We start from the raw sequence: 15835 nt of genomic DNA, 5'->3' as shown, positions 1-15835 counted from the left end.
ATTGCCCTTCAACCCCTGTGGATTGTAATCGCCCTTCAACCCCGGGGGATTGGGATCACCCTTCAACCCCGGGGGATTGGGATCACCCTTCAACCCCTGTGGATTGTAATCGCCCTTCAACCCCTGTGGATTGTAATCGCCCTACAGCCCCTGTGAATTGTAATTGCCCTTCAACCCCTGTGGATTGTAATCGCCCTTCAACCCCTGTGGATTGTAATCGCCCTTCAACCCCGGAGGAATGGGATCGTCCTTCAACCCCGGGGGATTGGGATCGCCCTTCAATCCTGGGGGATTGGGATCGCCCTTCAATCCCATGGGATTGGGATCGCCCTTCAATCCCATGGGATTGGGATCGCCCTTCAATCCCGGGGGATTGGGATAGTCCTTCAATCCCGGGGGATTGGGATAGTCCTTCAACCCATGTGGATTAGGATCACCCTTCAACCCTGGGGGATTGTAATCGGCCTTCAATCCCTGTGGATTCTAATCGCCCTTCAATCCCTGTGGATTGTAATCGCCCTTCAACCCCGGGGGATTGGGATTGCCCTTCAACCCCAGGGGAATTCGGATCGCCCTTCAATCCCGGGGGATTGGGCTCGCCCTTCAATCCCGCGATATTGGGATCACGGCAGAGGGAGGACACCGACAGTGGACAACAAAGCAGGAGCGGGACAGTATGTTGTCACAGTGGTCAGCACTGCCGAGGTCCCAGGTTCGATCCCGGCCCTGGGTCACTGTCCGTGTGGAGTTTGCACATTCTCCCCGTGTCTGCGTGGGTTTCACCCCCACAGCCCAAAGATGTGCGGGGCAGGTGGATTGAACACAGTAAAGTGCCCCTTAATTGTGGGTAAAATGTATCTTAAAAAAAGCAAAGCTGGAGCCAGGAGCCGTCTAGGTCTTGCCGGGGTTTAATTTCGGCGGGCACTGCGAGCCGGCCCCCTGCAGCTTCTGGATCATCCGCTCCAGGAGGCAGCGGTTGGGCCCTTTGAACTGGAATATCTTGACGCCGCTCTTGTAGAACTGGAAGGTGGGGAACCACTCGACGCGGCAGCGCTGCACCACGTCCCTGGCCACGGCGATGTCCACCTCGTGGAAGGCCACGTCCGGGTAGCCCTCGGCGAACTGGTCAAAATTGAGCTGGATCATCTGGCAGAACTCGCACCAGTTGGCGGAGAAGAGCAGCACCACCAGCTGCTGCTCGCCGACCTCCAGCGCCGTGTCCAGCTCCGCACAGTTCTTAATGTTGCCGATCACACCCATTGCCCCGCCTACTGTGGCCGGCCCCGCCCCCGGCCCTCACCCCTCCTCCCTCTGTGACGTTTCGTGCATGGCACAGAGGCCGACGCCGCCATTGGCCGGCTTCCCCCAGGGCCCCGCCTACTCAGGCCGTCCCCGCCCCTCACCTCTCCGCTCTCTGTGACGTCCCGCGCATGGCACAGATGACCACGCTGCCATTGGCCGACCCACCCAGGGCCCCGCCTACTAAGGCCGGCCCCGCCCCTCACCTCGCCGCTCTCTGTGACGTCCCGCGCATGGCACAGATGACCACACTGCCATTGGCCGACCCACCCAGGGCCTCGCCTACTGAGGCTGGCCCCGCCCACTTCCCCACCCCCCCTCAGTGACGTCCCGCGCATGGCAGAGAGACCCACACCGCCATTGGCCGGTCCACTCACGGCACCGCCCCCTCCACGCCAATCACCGTCGGCCTTGGCGGTAGCCTAGCGACGGACAGGGGGGGTGGAGGGGTTAAAAATAAAATAATGGCTTCGGGACTCCCGACGGTTTGGCCGTACCGACCCCCCCCCCCGTCTGTTAATTCAACAGTTAACAAACACACACAGGCCGCCTCAAGTCTGATTTGTTGGGATTTCAAACCCATGTTTTTTCATCGGGGAAGGGGTGGGGTTTCATCGCCGCTCCTCCCGCGCCGATTGGCCCGCTCCGGCTGTCCATCAGCACGCCCCGCCTCCTTTCCGATGACGGGCGGGCGGGCCCGCCATTCGGTGGCGGGATGGCAGGGCCGCCCGGTCTGATTGGACCAGGGTTCGCCGGCTCGCCACCAAACGGAGCGCAGCGATTGGAGAAGGGGGCGGGTGCTTCTAGTGGGCCGGTCTGGATCGCCGGAGCTCGGCGGCCCGCAGGGGGGAGGGGGGAAGAGGAGGAGGAAAACAACATGAAGAAGTCAGCGGGCAGCGGACGGGTCATGGCGGCCGCGGGTCGGTGAGGAGGGAAAGGCGGCGGAGCCGGTGATGTTCGGGGAGCATTAAATAAAAATCGCCTCCAAGTAACTCAGCAGGTAGCGCCCGCTCTCCCGGACAGACTTTTACTGAATAAATTCGCAGTCCGGTTTTTGTGGCACCGTTCAAACGGACGCCCGATTTTCACCCGGCAGCTGGAGCGCGGCCGGTATCCCCGGAGCGGGATAATTCCCAGAGGGAGGAGACCCTCACTTCAGCCCCGCTTTTACCCCCGGGGGGGGGGTTATAACATCGGCAATTCGCGGTTCCAACTGCGCATGTGCGCCGCGCCGCTCTGTAGTCTGGGGGTTGTAGTTCATTCTTTTGGAGCACTCCCGCCCCCCCCCCCGGGATTCGGAGCGCGCATGCGCGGAAGAGCCTGGCAGGCAAGAGATGGGTGGAGCATGGGGGAAGGGGAGGGGCATGACAGACTGGGTCTGGCGGAGGGGCATGACAAGACTGGGTCTGGCGGAGGGGCATGACGGTCTGGGTCTGGTGGAGGGGCATGACAGACCGGGTCTGGCGGAGGGGCATGACAAGACGGTCTGGCGGAGGGGCATGACAAGACTGGGTCTGGCGGAGGGGCATGACAAGACTGGGTCTGGCGGAGGGGCATGACAGACTGGGTCTGACGGAGGGGCATGACAGACCGGGTCTGGCGGAGGGGCATGACAGACCGGGTCTGGTGGAGGGGCATGACAAGACTGGGTCTGGCGGAGGGGCATGACAAGACGGTCTGGCGGAGGGGCATGACAAGACTGGGTCTGGCGGAGGGGCATGACAAGACTGGGTCTGGCGGAGGGGCATGACAAGACGGTCTGGCGGAGGGGCATGACAAGACGGTCTGGCGGAGGGGCATGACAAGACTGGGTCTGGCGGAGGGGCATGACAAGACGGTCTGGCGGAGGGGCATGACAAGACGGTCTGGCGGAGGGGCATGACAAGACTGGGTCTGGCGGAGGGGCATGACAAGACTGGGTCTGGCGGAGGGGCATGACAAGACTGGGTCTGGCGGAGGGGCATGACGGTCTGGGTCTGGCGGTGGGGCATGACAGACTGGGTCTGGCGGAGGGGCATGACAGACTGGGTCTGGCGGAGGGGCATGACAGTCTGGGTCTGGCAGAGGGGCATGAGAGACTGGGTCTGGCGGAGGGGCATGACAGTCTGGATCTGGCGGAGGGGCATGACAGACTGGTTGTGGGGGAAAGGGTATACAGGATGAGGTGGGGTAGATAGATACATAAGAGCAGGAGGAGGCCTTTTGGCCCTTCAAGCCTGCTCTGCCATTCATCACGATCATGGCTGATCACCCAACTCAATGGCCTCCGCCCGGGTGCTTCTGACCAGAAGCGAGAGCCCCTCAGGGTGTTTCAGACTGGGGTGTGTGGGGTAGGGCTGTCAGAATGTATGCAGGTTCAGGATAAGATGTGGTTCTTCTGGTCCAGATAGAGCTGGGGAGGATTGTAATTTTACTGCAAATTAAATTGCATGAGAAGGATTGCCTCCTATAACCTGGTAACCCCTCCATCTCCTGAGAGGTTTTCGGGAATCTTCATTTGAAGGGGAAGTTTTGGGTGTTATGTTTGCATTGAGGGGTTAACATTGATGGGATTAGTCCTCAGTGCTGTAGTGAGGGAGTGTTAACATTGTTCACATTTGCCTCTGCAGATAGATCAAAGGGGAGTTGTATCAACATTTGTGTGTGCCTAAAGTCACACACTGTGGCAGTTGTGATCTCCATATCGAAGGAATGAGCTACTTGCCTTTGAGGTTGTACAATGAAGGGTCACTAGAGTGGTTCCTGGGATGACAAGGTTATCCTGTGATGAGAGGCTGAGTCAAGTGGGCCTGTGGCCTCTGCAATTTAGAAGAATGAGAGGTGATCTCATTGGAAATGATTCGGAAGTGCCTCGACGGGGCAGGCACTGAGAGACCCTGGATAGGGAATCTGGAACTCTTGGGTAGTCTCCGGGTAAATGTGCTGAACTTTGAGGAGTGAGATGAGCAATTCCTCACGCTCATAAATCCTGGGAATTTTCTTCCCCAGAGGGTTGTGGATGCTTCATCATATAAGGCTGAGATGGACACGAGGGAATCAATAGACATGGGAGTGAGCAAGAAGGGAGAGGGTTTGGGTATGATCGCTTTGAATGGCGGAGCAGGCTCCAAGGGTCGCATCTCTATCCCTCTAGTTTATTATGTTCTCAATTCACATAAAGGGTAGATCGGATGAAGATGGCTGGTTTCTTTCCTTAAGGGATGAATGGGCCATTTGGGATGTTGACACAATCCAGAAACTGCAGGAAAATAATAGCAAAATTCAGCGATTCTGGAAATCTGAATTAAAAACCGGAATGCTGGATAAACTAGGCATGGCAACATAGGTGGAGCGTAAGAGTTAATGTTTCAGATCTAAATGATCCTACAAGGGTCCTTCTTGTTTCCTCCCTGTTTATTCCTTTATTTATTGGGCAAGAAGCCTGTATCTTTAATTCAAGCAGGAAGATTACGGAAGGCTGTGCTGGTTTAATCTAGAGGCTGTAGACTGGCCAGCATCAGAGACATGGTTGGGACTCGGTTTGATTGAATTGGGTCTAAAGGCTGTGCTCAGCCACCCGGTAACAGTTGGTGATTGGATCTGAGCCCTCTGGAATGTTTTTCAGAGTTCAAGTTTTGAGTTTGGTTTCAGCTTTGATTCTGGCTGCCCGATGAAATGGGGAAAAAAATGAATATCGCTTATTGTCACAAGTAGGCTTCAATGAAGTTACTGTGACAAGCCCCGAGTCGCCACATTCCAGCGCCTGTTCGGGGAGGCTGGTACGGGAATTGAACCGTGCTGCTGGCCTGCCTTAAAAGCCAGCGATTTAGCCCAGTGTGCTAAACCAGCCCCGAAAGAACACCACCATAGAACATACAGTGCAGAAGGAGGCCATTCGGCCCATCGAGTCTGCACCGACCCACTTAAGCCCTCACTTCCACCCTATCCCCGTAACCCAATAACCCCTCCTACCCTTTTTGGTCACTAAGGGCAATTTATCATGGCCAATCCACCTAACCTGCACATCTTTGGACTGTGGGAGGAAACCAGAGCACCCGGAGGAAATCCACGCAGACGCGGGGAGAACGTGCAGACTCCGCACAGACAGTGACCCAGCGGGGAATCGAACCTGGGACCCTAGCGCTGTGAAGCCACAGTGCTATCCACTTGTGCTACCATGCTGCCCTAAAGAGATCAAACTAAACTCTCTCCAGAAAGGTCCAGATAAGCTCTCTCCAGAAGGCCACTGTAAGGACTGATTCCCTCTTCAGAAAGCCTCTGGCTGCTCTCTCCTGGAACTACAGAAGCCTGAAGACTAATCACAAACCAAAAGCAAAGTTTGCTGTGAAATAAGGTGCCCCTCCCGGAAGTGCTGTGAACAGGGGCTGGTTTAGCACACTGGGCTAAATAGCTGGCTTTTAAAGTTACCAAGGCAGGTCAGCAGCACGGTTCAATTCCCGTACCAGCCTCCCCGAACAGGCGCCGGAATGTGGCGACTAGGGGCTTTTCACAGTAACTTCATTGAAGCCTACTTGGGACAATAAGCGATTTTCATTTCATTCAATATAACTCTCTCCAGAGAGCTGCTGTGAGAGCAGTAAGTGTAAAGTTGCCATTGTCCTAGATGACCCCTTTGAGGGGGAGAGCTGGTAGTGATTTAACCTGAGGATCACCACACCTCAGGCGATGGGCAAGGTTGAGACGGCAGGGGAATTGAACCCGTGCTGCTGGACTTGCTCTGCACCACTGTCCAGCCAACTAAACCAGCCCGCAATATAACTCTCCAGAAAGCTGCTAAAAGTTGTGAGTACTGTATCCTTGAAACCAGGTTCCTGAATGAATCCACAGTAAAAGCCTTGAACTGACGGCTGGAATTGAAGCAAAGCTGCTTTTAAAAAAAAAAAAACATCATCTGAAGCAAAGACTTTCATCCTTGTTATTCCTCATCCCACCCCGTGTGCTTGTCTGTGTGTGGGTAGAGGGTGAGTGCAGTTAAAGTGGAGGCGGGAGTTAAACAGTTAACCGGTTGCATTTACTGCATATTTCATAATAGTTCTTATTACAAATAAACAGTAATCATGTTTACATTTACAACCCTGGTGACCGCCATCGGCTTTTAAACGGCTTTTAAAAATAATTAGTTAGTTCACTTGTGTTGGGACTCTGGGGCATGTGGGGCTGGATTTGGCCGTGCACTGGCCCAGGGTGTCGTAACAATCCGACAGAAATTTCAGGAGATCCTTTTACTGACACCAGTTTTGCATTTCCAGATTTTTTTCCCAAGCTGAATTCAAACGGCCACGATGGGAATTGAACTCCAGCCCTGTTCCTCGGGTTGCTGGAACAGTCAACCCATTAATGGCAGATTCAGCGACTGATGACTGAGTCTGTTCTGGAGTGCTCTGGGCCACCAATGGTGACCTGGCTCACTGATGAATCGTGGTGAGTAAAGCAGTCGCTGGGAGCTGGGTAATTCCTCTGGACTGCACAAACTTTTGTAAAAATATTTTTATTCTCCTTTTTCACATTTTCTCCCAAATTTACACCCAACAATAATCAGTAATGAATGGAATGTCAATCCCTATATCAATAACAGCGATCCCATCCTCCCACCGCATGTTAACATAAACAAATGACAAAAAGGAATCAGGACTCGCCCATAGTCACCATTAACACATACAGTCCGCCCCCACCCTCCCAACTCTCCCAGCCCCTCCCCACCTAATGTTCGATGTGATCCATTTCTCGAAAGTGCATAATGAATAACGTCCATGAATTGTAGGACCCCTCTATCCTTCTCCTCCGTTCAAATTTGACCTTTTCAAGCGTTCAGAATTCCAGCAGGTCCCCCCGCCACTCCAAGGCACAGGGTGGAGAGGTTGATTCCCTAACCGGATCCGCCTTCAGGCGATCAGCGAGGCGAAGATTACAACATCTGCCTCCGCACCCGTTTCCAACCCCGGCTGGTCCAATACCCCGAATATGACTTCCCGAGGGCCCGGGTCCAGTTCCATGTGCATCACTTTAGAGATCACCCTAAACGCCTCCTTCCAGTAATCCTCCAGCTTTGGACAGGACCAAAACATATGAACGTGGTTTGCGGGGCCCCCCGTGACGTTCACACACATCTTCTACCCCCTCAAAGAGCCAGCTCATCCTCGCTCTTGTGAGGTGTGCTCTATAAACCACCTTCAGCTGTATCAGCTCCAACCTCGCACGCGAGGTGGAGGCGTTCACCCTTCGGAGCACCTCACACCAGAACCCCGCCTCCATACGTTCTCCCAACTCTTCCTCCCACTTTGGCTTGACCCGTTCTAGCGGCGCCTTCTCCCCCTCCAAAATAGACCCGTAAACCGCCCATACTACCCCCTTCTCTAGTCTGCCTGTCGTCAGCACCTTCTCCAGCAATGTGGAAGCCGGCACTACTGGGGAGCTCTGTATCTCCTTTCTGGAAAATCTCGAACCTGCATGTATCTAACTATTTCCCCCCCTGCTCAGCCCATACTTTGCTCCCAGCTCCTTCAACCCGCAAAACGACGCCCAAGAAACAAATCTTTTAGTGTCTTAATTCCTTTCTCTGAGAATTTACACCCCACTTCCCTGGCTCCAATCTATGGTTCCCACAAATCGGCATTTCCCTTGAACCTGCCCCCAACCCAAAGTGCTTCGAAACTGCCTCCAAATTCTCAACAAAGCTATTACTACCGGACTCCCTGAGTATCTCCCCGGGGCTGTCGGGAGCGGCGCTGTCGCTAGCGGCTTCAATCCTGACCCCCTACCCAAACTCTCCTCCATTCTGACTGATTGGGAGTCAACCCCTCTGACCCAGCTCCGTACCTTCTCCACATTCGCTGCCCAGTAATAATACATCAGGTTCGGAAGACCCAACCCCTCTGCCTGCCTTCCTCTCTGTAGAAGCAGCTCCAGTATTCCCCCTATTGACACACTCGATTCAGATACATATAATAACAAGTCATCGGCATATAAGGACACCCTATGCTCTATCCCCCGCCCCGCACTATCCCTTTCCATACCCCCGAACTTCTTAACGCGATGGCCAACAGTTCAATTGCGAGTGCAAACAGCAGGGGGTGCATGGGACATCCCTGCCTCATCCCACGGTGGAGAGGAAAGTATTCTGAGCTGATGTTATTTGTGCGGACACTGGCCCTCGGCTCCTTATATAATAGGCACAATCTGATCGTTAATGCCACTTCTGTGTTGGATCAGTAGCTACTGCTCACCAGTGCTGAAGCTGTGTGGTTTTAGCGGGTTAAACCCCGGCACTTTTGCAAACTGTGCTCCGGCAGTTCCTGTCTAAATGGGACGATGCGCTTCACCCCAGGGAAACAAAATTCTGGATTTCTCCAATATGGTTCCCCCCCCCCTCCACACACACACATTAGAGCTTAGATGTGTAGCCATTGCAGTTGTCATTCACTGCTTTGTACAGAATAATGTGGACCTTTGTGTGACGAAAGGGAGAATGTCAGTAAAGAATCAAAACGGGCCCGTTCTGCAAATGATATTGGTGGACATGGAAAATAGGGCGAGTGCTTTGAGTTAAATCTGAGGGGCAGCATGGTAGCATAGTGGTTAGCACAGTTGCCTCACAGCTCCAGCTTCCCAGGTTCGATTCCAGCTTTTGTCACTGTCTGTGCGGAGTCTGCACGTTCCCCCCCGTGTCTGCGTGGGTTTCCTCCCACAGTCCAAAGATGTGCAGGTTGGGTGGATTGGCCATGGTAAATTGACCTTAGTGTCCAATATGGTTGGGTTAGTTGGGGTTACGGGGATAGGGTGGAGGTGTGGGTTTAGATAGGGTGCTCTTTCTGAGGGCTGGTGCAGACTCGATGGACTGAATGGCCTCCTTCTGCACTGTAAATTCTATGATCTCTGATAAATGTCCTACCCTCGTCCCCATAACGGGGATTCAGAAGGCTCTCACAGGCTGTGCTGATTCCTCATTTTGAGCTTTGTGTTGTTACAAGATCAACATTGCATTTGTTATCGGGTGTATTTAACATGACCTTTGCGCCTTTGGTAATAGCTGTTGATAGGAGGGGAGGGGACAGAGTGTTCAGACTCCAGGGCTCCTCTTCACAGCCACTGCTGTGTTTCAGTTCCTTGCTGCGTAAAGAGAGGTCTAACCTCGTCACGGCTTTAGGGTGACTGAAAAGTGCCTCGCGTTCTATTTTTGGACTAGCTATTGTGACCAGAAGCTGCACTGAATGGACTATAAGCAAAATACTTGCGGATGCGAGACATCTGTAATAAAAAGTGAAAATGCTGTGATGTTTAGACGAATGAGCTTTTGTGTAAGGAAAGGGAGAATGTCAGTAAAGAGTCGAAATGGGCCAGTTAGAAAATGCCATCCGCGTACATGAAAATAGGGGGAATACTTTGAATTAAATGTCCAACCCTCTTCTCCCTCAGCATTTTTTGAATGAACAAGTTAGTTACTTTTGGCGATGGTGGCCAGAACATTGGCAAAACTTCTATTTCCTCTTCCAGCAGTGCTCTCGCGTGTCTCTTTCTCAATTTCCTTTTGCATCCTCAGTCGCTCAAAGATCCATTGCCTCCTCCAACTCCTCACATGAGCCTACAAGTTTTGACTGGCTTTCTTACCTTGCCTGGACTTGCAACTGAGCTTTGACCAAGGGTCGCACTCACTGGACTCTTTTCTCTCCTTGCAGATGCTGCCAGACCTGCTGAGATTTTCCAGCTTTTTCTCTTTTGGTTTCAGAGTCCAGCGTCCGCAGTAATTTGCCTTTATTTTGACAGTGTCCTTGCCTGATCACGTCAGAATTTTTCAGCCGGGGCCACTTGGCAAAGGAAGTGAAGGGGTAGAGAGAGAAAAATGCCGATTTACAGCAAGTGTGAAGGGTAATTCCGTAGTTATTTTCAAAACAGAATTTAATACATGCTGAAAAGGGAAAGAGTTGCAGAGCTATGGGGATAGCGTGGTAGATTGAGATTGGATAGCTCTTTCAAAGAACTGACTCTGTCATGATCGGCTGGAAGGTTCCCCTCCTCTGTGTAATTCTGGGCTTTTGGAGATCAATCAGCAGCAGGAACCAAGGCGGATTAATGCCGCCCAGACCAAGAAGGGGTGCTGATGGGTGAAGAAGGGTGGTCAAGAGGCCTGGTTAGAGTATAAATTAGGTGTATACCGCATGCAGCTTCTATGTAATTAAACTAACAACTCTTCTGTTGCCCATTCTAGGTAGGCTAGTAGTATTGGTGCAGATTGGGAGCTGTGCCTGTAGCCACCTCCTTTTGTACCAAATGTCTTGCACCCCGTGTTAATAGCTCTCCTTTATCTTGGCAGGTCTAAATGTTTGGGAAAGGTGTGAAGCGGAAACGCCATGCTGATGGGGGTCCGGATTCCTGTCAGAACCTCGCCGACTGTCCCCAGTCCTATAGCCTCAAGCGGCAGCTGGTGCTCAACACCTCACTGAATAAGATGCAGAATGGGCCGGCACTGCCGGATCTGAGCCTTCGTCGCACCGTGCTGATTGCCAACACCCTGCGGCAGATCCAGGAGGAGATTCGGCTGGAGAGCAACCAGCTGGCATCCGCCTTGGCCTTGGATGCCGGGTGCGTGGAATTGGGCAGCCAGCGGGAGCCCCCACCCTCAAGGCTGACCACCGAGAGCCACCCGGCTGGATTTGGCGATGGCCTCGAGGACTACATGTCTACCGCCTCCGATGAGGACTTCTGCCTCTCCTCTGCCATTAACTCCATCCTCCGGGACCTTGACATCGTTATGGACGGGAGCCCTCCACAGTCACCCCCCCAGGAACATCTGGACCTGGCAGAGGCGATGGACACAACGGCAGAAGGCGAAGACAAAGAGGAAATCCACCCCCTCGAGCCTCCTAGATCTTCCGAGTCCGTGTTTGGTAGCTTTGAGATCACGAGCTCCAGTTACCTCGTGGGTGTGACCTTGGATGACCTCTTCCTTGACATTGACACCTCCGTGTGTGACTGCGACACAGCTGTGGTGGGGCCGGCTCCCAGCGGCCGGGTCGCACCCCCTGCTGTGGCCGATGACCTGGCCAAGACCTTCTCCTCATGCAATTCCTCTTCTTCGCTGGGAGCCAATCCAAGCTTAAGGACTGACCTGAATGACCTGGATCACATCATGGAGATCCTGGTCAGCTCCTGAGGAGCTACCTCACTGTGACAGGCTACTGACTGACCTCCACAAGCCAAAGACACCCTCCCCCCTCACTATCAGAGGGGTGCAATGTGGGCACAGCCCCGTTGCTCATTTTCTACTCAGGGCTCCAAATCAACATGGGGCAACATTTCAGATCAGTGTGTACAATTTGGGGAGTTAGGGGCTGTAAATAGGTGTAATTTTTATCAATTGGTTTGGGCCCTACCAACATCATTGAATGAATATGCCCCATAGCAGCTTCATTGGGCCCCATGAGAGACAGATCAAAGTTACTCCATATTGTATCCTCGAAGTAAGGTTGAACATTTTTTTCATTAATCGTTTGCGCTGCAAGTGTGTAGGTGTGTGTGTGTGTTTTCCGAGACTTTTGCTTTTACTTGTCCACGATTTCAAGTTTTCTTTTTTGAAAATCAAGATCATACAAGGAAAGAGTTGTCCTTTTTGCTTTAAAATGTGAAGCGACGAAACGTGATGTTGGATGCGGGGGAACTGGAATAAAGCTGCCTCTGGAGTGAAACCACGGCCTCCGTTGCAATTCGCCTCGCCAGCTACAGAGGAGGTGGCTGAGGAAGGCCGTACCCTTACCAGAAGTAGATGTGGTTGCAAACAAAATGCTTTATATTAATGTCTGCCAGGTGAATGTGCAACCGGTAGTGTTTAAACTCTGCAGCTTTTGAGATGAGTAACCGGGGGGGGGAGGGGGCAGGCTCCGGCTCTCTTGCTATGCTGCTGATGCAAGACTTGCCACATTTCTTGTCCAGCTTTTGAGACCAGTTTCCTGCTTAACCTCTTTCCCCACTCGTGCTCCAAACTTGCACTGTGGACTTTATATCTGCTTAAGGGGCAAAGCAAGCTTATTGCATTGAATCCCGGCCCCACAGTCATCCTGCTGCTGTGGTGTAAGCAGTCCTATGCCTTAATGCTCTTCCATGCAGTTGGAATCTGGTCTGGCTGCCAATCAATCAATCCCCCCCCCCCCCCCCCCCACCCCCACACACACAAGTCAGCCTCCCGGGGGTTCCTTTCCAAATGGAGTCAGCTGCCTACATTGCCTTTTCTGAACTCAAATTTGCTGACCACTGCTGGCGAGGAGGATAATGGCTGAAGGTGGACTGTTTGAAGACGCGTGGTATTTGACAAACTTAAAAAGCCTTTATCTAGCTAACTGGCCAGTTCCAATGGGTACAGTGTAGTGGTGCTGAAATGACTACACTGATCCTTTGTCGCTATTGGTGTTTTCCTTTGCCCCAGAATGTTGATATACTTCTACCTGCAGAACATAAGGTGTAAGATCTGAATTTGATAAGGTGGAAGATCTTTCAATTCCCCAGGTTTTGACACTTGCTTTTCACTGCAGGGGGTGCTGTACCATTCAGTATTGTTATTTAAGTAGATACGAAGAACATGGATACTGCTGTGTAAGGTTGAGGTCCCTTTTCAGTTTTATAAGTGAAGATAGGTTAAATAGCCATATTAACTGATCGGTGTTAATACCGCACTATAGGCACAGTTCAATATTTTTAATCTTTGTTTCATGACGGCACATTGCATGGAGCAGAGTTTTACAATGACCTTTAATTTTTGTACTGTATATAAGCCACTTAACTTGTATTGTTTATTCTGAGGGGAGGGGGGACGCGTTGGCTGCGTAGGGTACCAATGAAATAATTGAATGAGAAGAGGCTCGTGTTTTTGAGCCAGTCCTAGAATTATCTGATTCACGAGGCACCGATTTTAAAAATGAGATTGTTGTTCACCTAATACTCCCACACGTGGTGACTCACCTTGTTTCCTACCCTAAAGGACTTGGTTTGAAATTAAATGGTGGGGGGGGGGTCCAGTGAGGGTCATTTTCCATCTTCTATGGCAGCACGGTGGCGCAGTGGGTTAGCCCTGTTGTCTCACGGCGTCGAGGTCCCAGGTTCGATCCCGGCTCTGGGTCACTGTCCGTGTGGAACATGGAACATACAGTGCGGAAGGAGGCCATTCGGCCCATCGAGTATCACCGAACCACTTAAGCCCTCACTTCCACCCTATCCCCGTAACCCAATAACCCCTCCTCACCTTTTTGGTCACTAAGGGCAATTTAGCATGGCCAATCCACCTGACCTGCACGTCTTTGGACTGTGGGAGGAAACCGGAGCACCCAGAGGAAACCCACGCAGACACGGGGAGAACGTGCAGACTCTGCACAGACAGTGACCCAGCGGGGAATCGAACCTGGGACCCTGGCGCTGTGAAGCAACAGTGCTAATCACTTGTGCTACCGTGCTGCTCATTAGTTTGCACATTCTCCCCATGTTTGCGTGGGTTTCGCCCCCACAACCCAAAGATGTGCAGGGTAGGTGGATTGGCCTCGATAAATTGCCCCTTAATTGGAAAAAATGAATTGGCCACTCTAAAATTTAGAGAGAAAAAATGAAATTTTCCATCTTCTATAAAGTCAGTTTTACATGGCAGCAATCATGAAGCCACGCGAGTGCGTTAACGCTAGGTATGAGGAAAGGTGCCTCTAGCATCACTGGTGACCAACAGTGAGGGTGTGGCCCACAACCATGTGGGTTGCTGAACTGAATGAGAGATTCTAGTTCATGGCTTTATCATGTTGGAAGGGTTCACTGAATCGTTCTTGCAGCTGCGCTGTCTTGTTTACCCGCCCTGCTGAGTTTTACCTTCCGCACATTGGGCAGTACAATGTCGATCATTTTTGGGAGGGCGGAACAATGGAGAAACTAGCCTGCTTTTCACTTTTATTTATTCTGTCACTTTATAATGTATTGGTTTTGCACCTGTTATCCGATGATACTGAGCAGATAACGTGATTTCCAATGACTCTTCCTCCCCCCTCCACACCACCAGTCTTCTCACTCCCTGCTCACGGTTCTGCACAGTGTGCATTTGGGTGAAGTCTTGTGGCCTGACTCTTGAATCCTATTTTAAGCCGTGCTTTGATTGTAGAACTTTTATTTTTTTCTACTCCACTCGCCTGTGAATGTTTTTCTTTCATCTTTGGCGCAAGGCTCGTTTGTACACACGATGCTCCCTCCGACTGTTAACAGAATAATTTTAGGCAAATTAAGTTTACAATGTTGGCAATTCTGAATTTGTAACCTGCAATGTTGAGGTCCTTACTAAATCAGAAGTTTGGTCTCCTACAGCATTTGATGTTTAGTTTCCTTTTTAATTGGCCGCTCATGACGCAACTTATATTTCAGGGTTCAAATTTTTGAGAGCTCATGACACCTAAAAACTTGGGTGTCCAGTTTAGCCTCCCTGCAAGACTGACGTCTGCTTCCCACGTGTGGGAGGGACTGCACACTTTATGCCTGTCTGTTAAGCTCAGTTTGTTCTATGCAAGTTTTACGTTTCTTGGCACTGAAAGGATTTTTTAAACAAAACTTTGCTTGGAGGATGTTTAATCATGGGCAAGAGTTGTTTGGGATGGGTATTTACTTTCACCCACCCCCAAACCGGGCTTCGGTTTGACTATTTAAGAAACAAAAATGTTTAAAAGTTTTCACCTTTTATTTTCTTGGTGCTTTGCAAAGTTTACTGCAGGGTTGTCCAGTAAGAGGTAGGGGACTGGCTTGCATAGCTGCGTTTTTAAAAAAAGAGTCTCATCTTGAAGTGGGAATTCGTCCAGTAATTGTGGGAGTGTGGTGTTGAAAGGGGTGCTGTTAATGGGTAACCTTAGGACTATCATTAATGATTGGGGGTTTGGCAGTACTGAGTGTGTCAGCCTAGTGAGCATGCTTCCTTTTTTTCCCCTGTTGTCCAATCCAGGTTGCACAAATTCTGATCCGCCATGCTGCCCTTCATTATCCCGTGCCAAGGCAGCTGCAGTCCCCAGTGTCTTGGAAAGGTGCAATTCTGATCAGTTGCTCTGGGGACTGGAGAAGGAGGATGTGCTGTACCAGTCTGGCCACTCACTCAGCGGCAGAAGCCCGAGATTGTGGTTTTAAGTCTGGCTGTGGAAGCACTCAGTAGGTCAATCAGCGGCTAAAAGAGACGGCTAGGCCACTCGTTCGGGCCGGACTTTATTAATCGATCTCTTTTCCCAAGCCGACTGACGTGCTGCGTGTTTTCACATTCCTTGTTTTCTCCGGGTGGGAAAAGCTAACCCCCAACTCAATCCAGACTTTCTGGAATTCAAATGGGGGAACTTAAGAATTATCCTTTCATTGAAGTCACAAGGTTTAGAATTCTTAAGGCTAACTTACTGTGGGATGGTGACAGTTTAAAAACCTGTTCTGATTATGTCAATTCTATATTTGAGAGAGCAGATGGTTCAGAAAGGTCTTGTGCGTGTTATGCGTGTGTACATATAAAATATATATATATTGAAAATAAGACTATCTCGTTAAGAGAGAATTG

At 51.4% G+C, this 15835-nt stretch overlaps 1 protein-coding gene and 1 pseudogene across 2 annotated transcripts; one reads left to right on the top strand and one right to left on the bottom strand.

The window, feature by feature from the left end:
• Nucleotides 1-886: 886 nt before the first annotated feature.
• LOC140402526 (thioredoxin pseudogene) lies at nucleotides 887-1262 on the bottom strand (annotated as a pseudogene).
• An 865-nt stretch (nucleotides 1263-2127) lies between these two features.
• Nucleotides 2128-12445, top strand: LOC140402406 (SERTA domain-containing protein 2-like). 2 transcript variants are annotated; one of them, XM_072490170.1, is made up of 3 exons: nucleotides 2128-2299; nucleotides 6549-6720; nucleotides 10607-12445. In XM_072490170.1, the coding sequence occupies exon 3, from the start codon at nucleotides 10613-10615 to the stop codon at nucleotides 11444-11446; it is 834 nt and encodes a 277-aa protein (XP_072346271.1). In that variant the 5' UTR covers nucleotides 2128-2299; nucleotides 6549-6720; nucleotides 10607-10612; the 3' UTR covers nucleotides 11447-12445. The 2 variants fall into 2 exon arrangements, with proteins under 2 accessions (XP_072346271.1, XP_072346270.1); XM_072490169.1 differs by lacking the exon at nucleotides 6549-6720 and having other exon boundaries at nucleotides 2129-2299.
• Nucleotides 12446-15835: the final 3390 nt, after the last annotated feature.

Source organism: Scyliorhinus torazame, chromosome 25 (assembly GCF_047496885.1).
Source record: "Scyliorhinus torazame isolate Kashiwa2021f chromosome 25, sScyTor2.1, whole genome shotgun sequence".
NCBI classification, from domain to species: Eukaryota; Metazoa; Chordata; class Chondrichthyes; order Carcharhiniformes; family Scyliorhinidae; genus Scyliorhinus; species Scyliorhinus torazame.
Note: the sequence above shows the minus strand (reverse complement) of the source record. Positions and strands in the feature narration are given on the sequence as shown.

Coding starts and splice junctions, on each gene's coding strand:
- LOC140402406 (XM_072490170.1), top strand. CDS start 10,613: ATGTTTGGGAAAGGTGTGAAGCGGAAACGCCATGCTGATGGGGGTCCG.